General features: G+C 40.2%; 1 protein-coding gene across 2 annotated transcripts in view; it reads right to left on the bottom strand.

The window, feature by feature from the left end:
• GALNT9 (polypeptide N-acetylgalactosaminyltransferase 9) overlaps nucleotides 1-14149 on the bottom strand; it is a 147716-nt gene that overhangs the window by 92977 nt on the left and 40590 nt on the right. For both annotated transcript variants that reach the window (XM_069870769.1, XM_069870770.1), the window contains exon 3: nucleotides 1274-1440. In XM_069870769.1, coding sequence (XP_069726870.1) covers nucleotides 1274-1440 — 167 coding nt within the window. The remainder of the gene's footprint in view (nucleotides 1-1273; nucleotides 1441-14149) is intronic.

Here is a 14149-nt window from a genome sequence, read left to right as displayed (position 1 = left end):
GAAAACTGAATTAGACAAAAGGTTTTCTAAATCTATATGCTTGGGGATTTATTTTTGTTTTAGTAATTTTTTTCTCTCAATCCTCCTTTCTCTTTGAAGATTTTGAAGAGGAACAGCAACTTAAACCAGAAAGATTTAAAGCTGTTGGTCTCCAGAAGAAATGCTAAACTTTAGCCTTATTTTAATAAATATGATTTGAGAAGATAAAACAACTCTAGAAGTTTACTGTATAACAAATAAAAACAGAACACCACTGCCAATCTCCTGTACCCTAAAAGTTCTTCAAAACTGACCATCCTGTGAAACATGACCAATAGCACCCTACATGCTCATCGATATTTTGAATTTTGACTGCTATAACAGAAGTGTTGTTTTTACATTAATGAAACCGATGACTTGAAAGCTGCATATGCTTTGTGCCTATTCTATATTGTTCCCTCTCCTCTCAGGACAATCTGTAGCCTCACTTTTCATTGAAAGCAAGATTTAAACTTTTAGTCTATTAATGATGATGTTCTTTTGGATCTGAAAATTTGAAGAAAGAGTCATTTCTATATTAAGATTTTCTATACAAACGTCATTCATCCTGTCATTCAATAAAATTAGTAGGGCTTATCCACATAATGTTTATTTGTTGCACAAATAGGTAATATTTACTCACAGCTTTGTGCAAGTGGCTCAATCAACCCCCTTATTAACAAACACAGTCTCCTGTAAATTCTACTTACTTCAATAGAGGTACATGAATTTACACCAACTTGTAGAATCATAGAACCATAGAATAGTTTGGGTTGGAAGGGACCCTAAAGATCATCCAGTTCCAACCCACCTGCCATGGGCAGGGACACCTCCCACTGGATCAGGCTGCCCAAGGCCCATCCAACCTGGCCTTGAACACCTCCAGGGATGGGGCAGCCACAGCTTCCCTGGGCAACCTGGGCCAGTGTCTCACTGCTCTCATGGTGAAGAAATTCTTCCTTATGTCTAGTCTAAATCTGCCCCTCTCCGGTTAATACCCATTGCCCCATGTCCTATCACTACAAGCCTTTGTAAACAGTCCCTCCCCAGCTTTCTTGTATGATCTTATTAGCCATAAATCAGTGGTTGCACATATGACCTTCCCCTCCAGCTGTTTAAATGCTGTTTCATCCCAACATAAAAAAAAAAAAAAAAATCATTTCAGCTAGCAGTGACCAAAATCCCTTTGGTTTATAGTTCATGTCCATTAACCACACAGGATACAGAACTTAGAGTTACAATTACGCATGTTCACCATTGTCACTGTTGTCATCCACCAGAATGATCTCCTTGAGCAAGTGTGATGGAGTGTGATTCACAACGCTGTGCACAGAGCGCAGGATGACAGACAGTGCTTCATTTACAAATATAAAGACCACAGAGATCTGGGGCAGGTCATCTTGGTAGGTCATCTGCTTGCACCTAGAGAGGAGAAAAAATGAATTAAAATTCAAACAGCCACTGAGAGGCAAAGTACACTGAAGAGTGTCCTCTCTTCATTGCTCTCCAGAATAAGGGGACTTGCAGGCTTTGCTCTTCCTAATCCCAAACAAAAATGCTGTAAAAGTTCAAAAGACTAGTCGAAACTAGGAGCAGCAAACTTTCCATCAACTCAGCAAAACCCACAGTCTATCTGTACGTACACAGACTTGGAGCAGCTCTCGTTCTTTGGAAGGTTAAAAACATCCCTTGAAACCAAACGAATATCAAAAACCTTGCTCAAAAACAATGTGGAGAAGGCCCACAATACTATAGACTGTCTGCGTTCCCCAGGAAGCCGTCAGAAGATCTACTCTTAACTCATGATTAGATCTCATATTTTTAACACTCAAGCAAATTTTACATTTGCCTGTACAGAGAGCACTTGCTACCCTTTCTGATTTTGCAGTTTGTGCAGAATAACAAATGCATGACATTTATTGCGCAGACATGAACTTGCTCAAATATTTGCAAAACAGATCTGCTGCATCTGAGACATCATCTTGGTAGGCAGCAATATCTTGAGATTCACAATTTGCTTTTGTGCATGTATGTTGCCATAGACCATTTTGAGAAGAAAGTGAGGCACAGAGAAGTCATGCAGCACAGAGCAGAACCTCTGCTTCCAAGCCCCCAGCCCATGCCCCTCTCTCACACCACACTGTCACCCACTAGCAAAGATGCTAACTTTAGATATTACCTAAGTATTCCCACAGTCAAAAGGCATTCAGAATTACCATAGCAATTGCTGAACCTGCTCACTAAAACACTGCTAATGATATCACAGGAAATGACTTTCCTGATCTTACTAAACTTTCTGACCTCTTTGCTCATTACTTTGGCATAACAATCACTTTTTTTCTCCCACTATCAGCAGTCACGGGGATGGGGAGGGCAACAAACACTTGACTCTTGGATAACCTCTGGAAATCAGTTATGAATTCTAGTAAAGTGCAATTATTCATAATTCCTACTCATCCCAGCACTACTTGTCGTTGATTACGGTGTTACCACAGCTAATTATCGGTACCTTGCTGGTGACCTGTACCATAAAGAGGACCACCTGGTAAAACTTCTGACTCAGCTGCATCCCTACACAGTCTAAAAATAAACCTGGAACAAGGACAGAGATTTTCAGAAATTGTAAATTCTTCTGAATTTATTTTTGAATGTGATTTTCTTCTTGACCACATCAACATATGAAAGAAGTTCATTGAGAATACCTCTCTAACAGCAACGAGCCATCAGGTACAAAGATGGACCTTGCAAGATTTCTTTTGGTGAGTGACATCTTCGATCTGCTGGCAATTTGCTTCAGAGCCTCCAGCAGGACATAGCAAATTGCACCTCAGTAACTCAGACTTGTACCCAGCAAGAGGGTGGGTTGCTAGTGGAAGTGATGCAGAGGAGGGAGCCCACCCCAGGCCACGCATCTGGTGGGGTCCTGCATCAGCACCCAGAGCTAGCAAGGGAAACAAAGAAACCACATAGCCAAAGTCTGGAGACAGCGAGGAGGCTGTGGCAGAGGAGGAGATGGAGGAAGTACAGCAAGGAGAGGGCAGTCAAAGCAGTTGCAGTCTAGAAGAGACAAACAATAAAAGGACAGGTAGGATGAACACAAATGTTGCAATCAAAGAGGTATGTGTGGATGGACCAAAGTATTTTGCTCAGAAAAATACAGAGAACCACTGAAATAGTACAAGACCCCAGTGGATTAGCCTGGGCTTCCTTTAACTTCTAATCAAGAAATTCTGCTGAAGTTTTCTGCAGTAAAAATTATTTGTTTTATTGGCAAGTGAACAGAAACACCTGGGCACCCAGCCACATGTTCCAGTTGAGACTGAAAAGGTTGACTAGTACTAATCCCCAGTGCTTTTCCTCAATCCTCCCACTTACATTTTTTAAAAAAATCAGTACTTCTAATTTAGGCTTTAGAACTAGCATGCATAAATCATAAAACTCCACTTTTGATTTATTTACTCTTCATCATATTAAGTACATGCATTATTATCCTAATCGTGACTCCACAGTCTTACTGCTTCACGAGAATTTTCATGCCTTAGTTCTCAATAATTACTTATATTATAGAGCATCATGGATGGCTTTAGATAAAAGTTTGTTTTGAATTTATTAAATCATTCCTGTCACTTCTCTCTGTAACTTTCCTTCTGTCAGTTCTCCCCTTTCTCTGTTAGCAGGACATAGTTGAAAAGCTGTGCTGTCTGCATTTGGAAAGAGCACTCCAACCATTACATAGTAGACTATCTTGGGTAAACCTGCTGCAACAGGGACATCCAGATGGGCAAAGACAAACCTCAGAATTTAGCAGTGGTTTAAAAAATTGTCATAATTTTATTTATTACAGCAAGGATGAAGAACAGCAAAAGAAGCTGTCCACCTTTTCAATACAGCTGTGATTTAGGAGTTTATTTCTTGCAGACTTCCAGTCAACCTTGAACTCCCAACTCTTTAAGTCACTTCAGAAAATGAGATGGATGTGCTGAGGTAGTCAGGAGAAAGTACTGGTCCGCTAATATACACGTCTGATGATGTCTGAGAGCACGAGCAATCCCAGACAAGGGGCCTTTCCTTAAAAATCAGTGGGTGCTTAAGTGCTTTGTTGGATTGTGCCCAAGTGCTTCCTAACGTATTCTGTAATTAGATACCAGCCACAGCAATTTACAGTTAATACTTCCTTCATTCCAAGAAACTCTAACCAGCAATTGACACTCAGAGCTAAGTAGTGACATTAGCAAGTCACAGGCAAGAACGCACTAACGTCAAGGCACAAGCACGCCTGCTGTCACCTTGCACCACCTTTCCTTGGCCAGATGCTGATGACAGACCCAACGCATCACAACTGAACATTCAGTCACTTGTGCCTCTATGCAAAGTTGAGAAAGTCAGAGTGTCAGGAGGACACGTGAAGTCCTCCTCGGTGCAGCACTTGTTTTTGGCCCTGGGGCATGGCAGCAGGAGAGAGTTCGTTCCAGAGGAGTACAGGAAAAATGTAAAGCTACAAGCCTATTGACTTTCAACAAGACACAGGGCATCCTCTCAGAACACAGTTGGAGCAGGAATCTGCAGACAGAGGAGAAGTGTCAGGCAAGAAAACTGTGAGCTAACAATGGAGGAGCTTGACACAAGATTACTCACTTTTGTTATTTCTTTTGACAAAAAAAGCAACCAGAAGGTGAAGACATCACTGCACAAAGGTGTCCTAGCAAAGCACATAAGCTTCAACCTTACCACCAAAAGGGCTTTGGTAAAAAATAAAAAAATCATCCATTTCAGGCAGCCCTGAGACTGTGCAGTAAAGTGCCAGGGTATTTAAGGCAGCCCTGTCTGGGCTTGGCTGCCCTGCCTGGGGAGCCCAGAGCACCAGTGCTACAGCCAGCACTCTGCCAGGGAAGGGAGCTGGGAACCACCATCCTCTCTGCTTCTCTGCACTGGGTCTGATCACATTAGGAACTGTGGCAACTGAGTGAGGGAGGACAATTACAGTAATTGACAGCTGGATCTTGGCCTCGTTAACATCTGTCTAACACTACTGAGTTCGGTAGGAATTTAGAGCATACGTTTGACCTCTGTGGTAGCTAATGATGGTCTAAGCCAGCCAGGCATAGCTCACATTTAATATTACTGTGATTCTAATTTAGTATTATGAACTGTCATCAGGTTTAATACCGTACAACCAGCAAAGAACTTCAGGTCTGCATGAGAAGCAGCTCTTCTCTCCAGGGCTGATAGTTATGCTGTTGAGAAACACACTGCTGGATGCATTTAGGACTAGCGATTCCACGCAAAGTCTCACCATGCCATGGCTAATCATTTCCATGGACCAGCTGAGGATAGATCAGACCTGATATATGAACCAGCCCTTCAGGCACCTTTCATACAACATGCCAAGCATCAAACCTGAGGCATCCTGCTGTTGTCTTGGGAAAAATCTTTGAGTGTTCTTTGTCCATATTTGCTACAGGAGAGCTTGGCTGGCAACCTAGAGATATTTCCTTTTTACGTGACAGACCGCTTGATGTCAGATCATTTCTCTCTATTCTGGAGATTATTTTCACTCGTTGCTTGCCTTGCTTTGAACCAGTTCCTTAAATGAACGTTTCCTAGCCCCCTAAGCAAACAACTGTGAGCACTGTCTGTGCAGAGATAAAAAAAACAGGAAGGGCTCTTCAGTTAGCAGACCAGAACCTTGGAAAAAAAAATGTCCTAACGCAAAAAAAAAGGTCATAGATTATAAACTGGAACAATGAGAAAACCAAACCTCAGCTACACATGAGCCTGCTCATGGCAGCCCTATTAGCTTGCAGGCAATAAAGGGCAGGAAATTTTCTTTTGTCTGAACCTTCACTCCTTGATAGCTGTATTTACTCTGAATCTGATCCAACAAACCCACGCAAAGTCCTCTGTTTATCAGAGCTGTTCTTACAGATCATTTGAGTTGCACTGGTTTTTTGTGAAGTATTGACACTACAGCCATGTGGGTAGTTTAGTGTATTATCAAGGAAAGAAATACCTTTCCTGCTCTCTTTCTCCTGACTTCTCTCCTGTCTGCATACTTGCTAAACTCAAAAAAGGATTTTGCTTGCAGTCCTTAATATACTGAGTTTGGAAATGGATTAGGCAATGCATTTAGCGATTTCTGACAGCTTTACCCTTCAGGAAGAAACGCAAACAAAATTAAAGCTGCTTCATGAATCTTTAAAGTATTTAATACAAGATATATTTTTCCAATGAACCGCTGGGATGAAGATGACTGTGTATTTCTCCCCTTCACAGGCTTGATGAAATTGCTGAGCATGAAGAAGCCTCCTGTACAGATCTAGCACAAAAATCCCCATTACCTTGAAAGCTGCAGAATGATCTGTGTTCGTGTTTTATTGCCACAACAGGGGAAAGAGGCAGAACAGCACTTCATTGGGTACGCAATCAATGAAAGGACAAAGATAGATATTAAAAAAATTATTGAATCCTTGCTTGTTAATGCTAACAAATACCACTCTCAACCACCAGGTCAATGTGTGTGTTGAATCCAGTTAAGCCAAAGGCTCAGAGTAATCTTATGTGTGTGGTTACCTTTTAGTACCTAAGTGCTGCTGTGACTTTCATTGGCACAAATGACTTACAACAGCTAAATCACTAAATCTGGCACCTAATTCAATGTCTGATTTCTTTGTCTAGAGAACTACTAAGACTTTGCAGCTAGTGCAAGGTGTAATAGTAACTTTTCAGGTGCAGAAATAAACTAGTATTACATTCTTGTTCCATACTGGCACAACAATGAACACGTGACAAGCTGCAAAGATCTCCTTCCCCAGCATGGGATTCAACTGCTGACCAGTCTGCGGAAAAAGCAATGACAGGCTACAAAACTGATTAGCTTCATGGATCATGAATCTGTCAGGCAGAGGGCTCCAACTCCTTCCTAATTAATTCTCCTTCTCAATAGAAGGTGTTAATTGTATTATGCCATAACATTCTCTTTTTTTTTTATGGATGGATTTTTCTGCCCTATCCAAAAGGAAAGAAAAAACCAAACAGTAAATTTTTGAGGTCAAGACTTGCTCTTACATTCTCCTCCTGTTTTACAGCTCAAAGACAGCAGTAGCTAAGAATCATGTAATATAAATACTCACAACAGTGAATGAGGGAACAGTGGCACAGAGCATTGATGCTCTACATATCTTGAGAGAAGCAGACTGTTGTATTTCCAACCAAGGTGAAAACACAAACAACAGGTGCTTTCAGAAAAAGCCTAGAAACTGCAGTCATATCAGAAGATATCTTTTTACCATGGCTATTTCTGTGTTGCTTTATGGAACAGCCTCCACTTTGATTTACTATATGGGAGAAAAATCAACACCACCTCCCCTTCTTCCTGAATTTATTCAGGGAAATGCAGATACAAGAGACAGTGCAATTTCTGTTGGTGCTGTAAGTGTGGTAGTCTAGGAAGCTCCAAAAAGCCACCAGCACTGATGGACAGAGGATTTGGTGGGTGAATTTCCTTCCTTGAGTGACAGCTAAAAATAAAACAGAATAGTTTTTTTCTCCACCTCTACAAATACTGTAAGACTCCTGTCAGTATTTGAACACTCAGCATTAACACTGACTTTTTGCATCCATCCACTTTTTGAGTTCTCAGCAAAGGAAGTATTTGCCAAAGCAATGAAAGGCAATTTTGAGCTCTACTGCCTGATTCTTCTTGAAAGAACAAACTGAATGATAATTTTGCAAGAACTAAACGTAATGCCAAAGACACAAATGCCCTTTCTGCTGCTCAAGAGATCATCTTCATAATATGTATTATTTAAAGCTCTTTACAGTCTGCAAATGGTCAGCTTCCCTTAACAACTTCTACCTGACTTCAGTTGTTCCCTCAGCCACACTCCATGCAGGATGTCCTCAGCAGTTATCCCTCAAGAAGAAATTCATTAAAATAAAGACTCCTCCTCAACTGTTCCTGAGCACAAACTGTGTCTGTTCCTCCTCCCGTAGTGTTTCTATGCTTTGTACTAAGAGGCAGTCAGGGGAAATTAACTGAGATAATCTGTCTTCCAGCTTTTCCGGTACACAGTGACGTTGATGGTCATTTTTAGGATTATAATAAATACAGACCTTAAATTAACTCCACGCTGTGGGAATTCCCAGTAGCATTTTGTTTTGCATGCCTCCTTGACACACTTTTCCTTATTTTGCATCCAAAGGCCTTAAGAAAGAAATCACTCACTTAAGAAAGAAATCAGGCCAAACCCTTGTTTCTATGCTAATCTCAAACACTTCCTGTATCAAGAAAAAGTATCTTTTGATATCAACAAGAAACAAATCACTGCAATATGTCATGATTTCACCAGCACATATATCTGCTCCTGGGAATTTCCCACATTCCCAGGCAGAACAACTGGAATTCACATCTGTAGAACAGCGGGAGCTTTTAAAAAGCACATCTTTTATGCCTTAGAACTCTCTCTTCTCTGTCCTGTTTCCTACAGAAAACACCCGAGGTACAGGAATTTCTGTCCTCCAGTACTTCCAGAAAGGAGAGAGCTCTTTTAAGCTGGGAGACACACAGTTCCACAGTCAGGTTAATGCTCCCCATGAAGTTGCAATAATACACATGGGACAAGGGTTTACTGAGGATCAGACATTTATTTTTGTCCTTTCCCCTCTCTTTTTAAATTTCAGGCCAGTACATCTGGGCTAATGTCTCTGCACAAAAACGCCAGTGCATGTTTGTATCTTTTGAATTTTTTTAACACGCTTCCTGCTCTATTTGGCTTATTCCCTCCCTTCCTTATGACAAATTATTTTATGTATATGGTAGAAGGCCCTAAGAACTGTCACTCAGTGACTCATAACACAAAATGTATACATAGTTAACATATGCAGCACAAAGATTTCCCCATTTGTGAAGAGTATTAAACCTTATATTTAGGATTATTAGACTCTTCAAAAGTAGCTGCCACACACACAAAATTAGACACTTTGTATTTCAGTGAGCTATTTCTGTTTTTCCTCAGGCAAACAATAACAGAAACATGCCATCATGTCTAATACTCGTATTAATTTACACATATGAAAATGTTAAAAACTGTTCAAATCACTTTTAAAACAAGCCCCTTTATTAATATGACAAATGGCTAAAAGCTCATGCTCAGATCCTTCTGTAATAAAAAGTATTTGCCTTTTTTGGGTAACTTGAGTCACTAATATGTTTTGAAATACCATCTGTAAAAAATTTCCGCTCTATCCCCTAGTGTGCCCATTCAGATCTGCCTGTGGCTGCTTGCATGCTGCATCAGAAAGCATTAGGCTGATTGGAAATTAATGGAGAAGCTGAAGTGTGCTTTCAAATGCTTTTCAAAAATCCCCAAAGAAAATGTATCCCCCGTGAGATTTTATTTTTAATGATGCTACACTTAAATTTAAGGAAGAGCCCCACTAAATTCCATGTGACACATGTTCTGCCTCATTCCAGGTGATTAAACATTAAAGGCTTATTTAGATTTGTCAAGCGGTTCTCAGGATTTGTGAAAGATCCCAGCCCTTGTTCCAACTGGATTTTTAGGAGTGGCCTTAAAAAAAAATAAACATGAAGGTGGTTTTGCAAAATTATGCTTCAAGATTGGACAGCTCTTTGAAGTGAAATATAAGCATCAGTGAAATCAATGAAGTGATAGTAAATAGAGGCCAATTCACAGTAGCAGTGATTTAATTTGAAGTTATTACCAACAAAATACATTCAGAAAACAGTACCTTTTGTGCAACTTTTTGAAACTTAATTCTGGAAACCATGTTGCCTCTAGAGGATAGAGAATATATTCTCATCTCAAAACTAAGACCTCATGTTTCAAATAGGGGAGGTTCAGAAAGAACCATTCAAGAAGCCAGGAAATGTTTTCTCGGGTGCTTTCACAAAATTGGCTGTTAGCCTGTGGCACCACTTCTAGTTCCTGCCACCAAGGGTCATTACTCTCCAGCTAACAATGTGAAGTCAGCTATTTAGCTGCGTTTCCAACAGTGATTTCTAGCAGAATTCCCATTAAGAAGTACTCTTCCACTCAAGCTGATGCATCAAGATCCAAAAAAGAGAATCTTAGTAGTAAAGAAAGAATTAATCCCAGCGTGTCAGCATGAGAAGGTAACAGCCTTAAAGTGGACTACGTACCTTAAAATATCACCTTCTCTGAAACGCCTCTCCCACTGCGCTTGAAGCACAAGCCAGTTGCAAGGAAAAAACAGTGGAGTGGATGGAATCAAAGGAAAAATATTCAGTAAATAACATAAAAGAGTAAACTCACCATTTTCCACTTGCACACAACAGTTTGCTGTACCCTTGAAGGTATTCATTATTCAAATAACAATATGTAAATACAGAAAGTTATCCTTTACTATTAAAAATCTACTGGGAGTATTTCATGTTAAAAATTCAAGGTACTTTTGTTTAATTCTGACTATATCAATCCCTCAGCTGCTGCTGTTTGTGCTGGATGGAGACTGAGTATCACAGTGGCGTCTAGAAATGTAGGGCAATAAAAGAGTTCTCAAGGTAACTGCTGCAGAGCTCTTCATGGATTTCATTACAGGTTTGCTGTCACGTTGCAGTGTAGTGGTAAGGAGGAGGATAGAGGAATGCAATCATTCTCCACTATTACTTCAGCTAACAATGTTTTTTATGGTCTCGGGAGGACATACAACAATGTTTGGCAACCAATCCTTTCTTTAATGGGCTCCAACGTATTTCACAGGAGACCAGCTTTAATCTCTGGTCAAATCCAGTTATGCAGCAGAATGTTTCTTTCTACCTATGTACAGATGCAGGATGGTTGGAGGTGTAAACAACCAAATGGGAGGTCAGTCATAAACTGAGTAAAACCATCCCCTCACTGCCTGCCAAAACCATCGCGAGCAGCTTTTAATTTTGCCCTATCCCAGCAGTTGCAAGGTAGCCAGAAAGGTATTGCTTCCCCAGTAATCCCAGCACCGAGTGTGCTGAGGTGATGCAGAAGCTGATTTGACTCACCAGCAATAGCCTTGAAACATTTAAACAGCAGTCACAGGGTTTTTCCTCCTGCTTTAAATGATCAATTTCTATCTGAGTGAAAACAGACCGAGTTTATAGTATACAGGAAGAATTATGGTTCTAATAGAGCAGTGTTCCAAGAACAAATGCGTAAAGAACATTGATTTAGCACTGAAAATGGGAGTATTAAATCCATGATGTTTAGATGCTTTATGTGGGATTGAGCGGAGCTCAATACAGTGGCAGCAGCAGCGTGTTTATAAAAAGGAGCATCCCTGAGTCAAGCAGAAAGGACAAATGAAGGTACATGTGCTGTGTGTAGACAGGGGTAGGAAGGTGCCTGACCAGCTAAGCTTCTTTAACAACAGACGTTGAAGAGCATCCAAAGAGTTCAATGAAATCTGGATCAGGACCCCGCAAGGCAAAATCATTGGGCAAAATCAGCTTTGTGAAAACCTAAGAGCCATCAGATCCTGAAGTGCGTTTGGGACTTTATTCCTTTTTACATCTTTCTCAGTGATACTTGCAGGATTGTTCTTTCTCTATTATAATTGCTCTACGAAATGTCCTATTCAAGTAAAGAAGTTAAGCACGTTTTAACTTCACTGGGGTTACTCATACACTTAAAACTAGGAACATATTTAAGTGCTCCATTGGACTGGAGCCTAATTGCACTTTTATAGCTTTTGTTTAAATTAAAGGCTAGCTAGAGGTGAACAGCACAGTATTCAACAGTTTCACGCATTTAAAAGTTAAATGTTAACAACAGTTTCTTACCTTCTAATTATTTTGAGCACTTAAAAAAACTGTTGCATTTTAATTTAATTTTGGAAACATTCAGACATAAAAACATTTTTTAAAAATCCAGACACATTTACTGTCTAGCACAAAGCTAATATCTAGGGCACACACTTCACAGCAGCAAAACATTTCAATATATGGGGATATTTTATATTTATGAGCTCTTATCCTTATTCACAAAAACAGGTCAGCATATGCTCACTCTTCACTCAGGCTGACAGAAATCGGGCACGCAACCTAGACCAGGCAACAGACTTAAGTATGGTTGTGAATTTGAGTGGACCAAGGACACACGCCAGACTTTCCCCTACTCTGAGAAACTGTGGCCATTATAGTATTTCAAAATTCATGCACCGACCCTGGCCAAATCTGCCTGCTGAGAACTGGTTCCCTTTTTCACTCTGTGCTATCTGGTATTTTTTCCTACTTATCCATAGATCACAGACATTTTGAAGTCACATGCTCAGTGCTTGCAGATTGAAATTAATTTGCTATTAGAAAGAAACCTGGAAGCGAGTGCTCTGCACTGGGGGAACAGATTATTCCCATTAACTATCTGCTCAGCAGACTGAAGCTGTGCTCACAGTGATGCCCTTCTTCATCTGTCATCTATAGACAGACACATTCAACCTGTTTCATCCAGACTATTTGCTCAGACCCGTACTTAGAGAAACTTGCCCCTCATTGCTTCCACAGATTCCCAGGTCTGTCAGGCAAAGGTGTTGAGTGCTCCTCGATGAGCAAACAGATCACAAATTCCTTGCCTCTTGGGTACATGAGGGTTAATAACACCAAGGCACCAAGCCAATGAACTAGCTATAGGTCATGTATTTGTTTTCAGGCAGTGCAGAAAACACAGGACCAAAGCTTCAATGTCATTTTTATGTTGAATTTAATGTAAACTGCACCATGACCCTCTGGGAGAACTGTGTCCTAATGAAACATCCACAGAGGAGATGAAAGCTTACTCCAGTTGCTAAGAGAGACAACTGTCCACTTTCTGGAAGGAAATAAATAAAATTTATGCCTTTCCTCTGGAATTTTAGGGGTACGGTCTAACTTAGCAACAGCACCCAAGGGTATTTCAGTGCACTGATTTAATTATTATGGCTGCTATTAATATTCTACCATTAGTCAAGTCTGAACTACTGTCTGTGCCAGAGAGGTGTGTTCCATACTACTTTCAAGGGTAGCCCAGTGCTAGGTCATTCTGAGAACAAAATACATAAACTCAGACTAACAAAAATCTGGGGTAAAATAAATAATATACTCATCCCTTGGCACAAAGAAGAAAATAAACTAATTAAGGAACTGTTTGACAACCTGAAGGCATCTCACACAGGTAAAATGCAACTCCAGAGGGCTTCATTTTTAGAAGCTGAGAAACAGGGAACTTTGTGCATAAGCAATACACAATTTGAGACTAAATCTCCCATAACTTAAAGTTGTCTAATGCCTCACTAATAAATCCTGCCATACCACCACAAATTGTAGTTACACTTCTTAGACCAAGGTGATTTGGATTTCTTGATGTTTGCATGACAACCACCCTCATTTTCTCTGTTGAATTTAGACATATAAGGAGATGTGTGTCTTTGTGCTGGGTAGCCAGCTCTGCTCTTCTCCTCCACTGAATGGCTTCTTGCCATTGCTTAAGTGATCCCTGCACAATGTATCAACTACATTATAATTCTCTACAGAAAACAGAGAATATTGTTGCATCCTCTTCTGTTGCTACTATAAATGCTGAGCAAGGGCCTTCCAGCTTTCTTTCTGGGGAGGGGAGATAAGAAACACTGATCCAGAGTATTTTCTAAGAGTTATTTTCATATAAATGCTAATCTGTACACTAGAAGTGTCCACAATAACTTACAGAGGATTCTTGACTTCTTAACTTAAATTGAAGCCCATGCTAAATTTCTTTGCAAAGAGTAACTTTGCCTCAACTAGTCATTAATTACAGACTTAGGCTAATCGTCTTTCTAGGACAGAGCATTTATTTGCAGACAGGATGAAAAAAAAATAATACTAGAAGCACAAAGCATGTCTTGTGCTTTCCCAGTGACCGTGCCTTTACAAAACTCCAGTGAGTTAAAAGCTCCATCACAAGTTTTGTGTGAAAAATGAAATTTCCAATTTGAGCTTCCCCTGTGCTCACAAGGCTATTCCTCTCAATGCACAGAATCCTCAAGAACCACAGAGATAATGAATCTGATTTTACACCATGTTTTACACCCTGATCTCCTTCTGCTACATGCAGAGAGTGGGGTTTTCAACAACTTGGAGTTCTTAGGCTTAGTTACACATGCTGCA

This window comes from Phaenicophaeus curvirostris, chromosome 17 (assembly GCF_032191515.1).
Source record: "Phaenicophaeus curvirostris isolate KB17595 chromosome 17, BPBGC_Pcur_1.0, whole genome shotgun sequence".
Lineage (NCBI taxonomy): Eukaryota > Metazoa > Chordata > Aves > Cuculiformes > Cuculidae > Phaenicophaeus > Phaenicophaeus curvirostris.
This window is presented reverse-complemented; position numbering and strand designations above follow the sequence as displayed.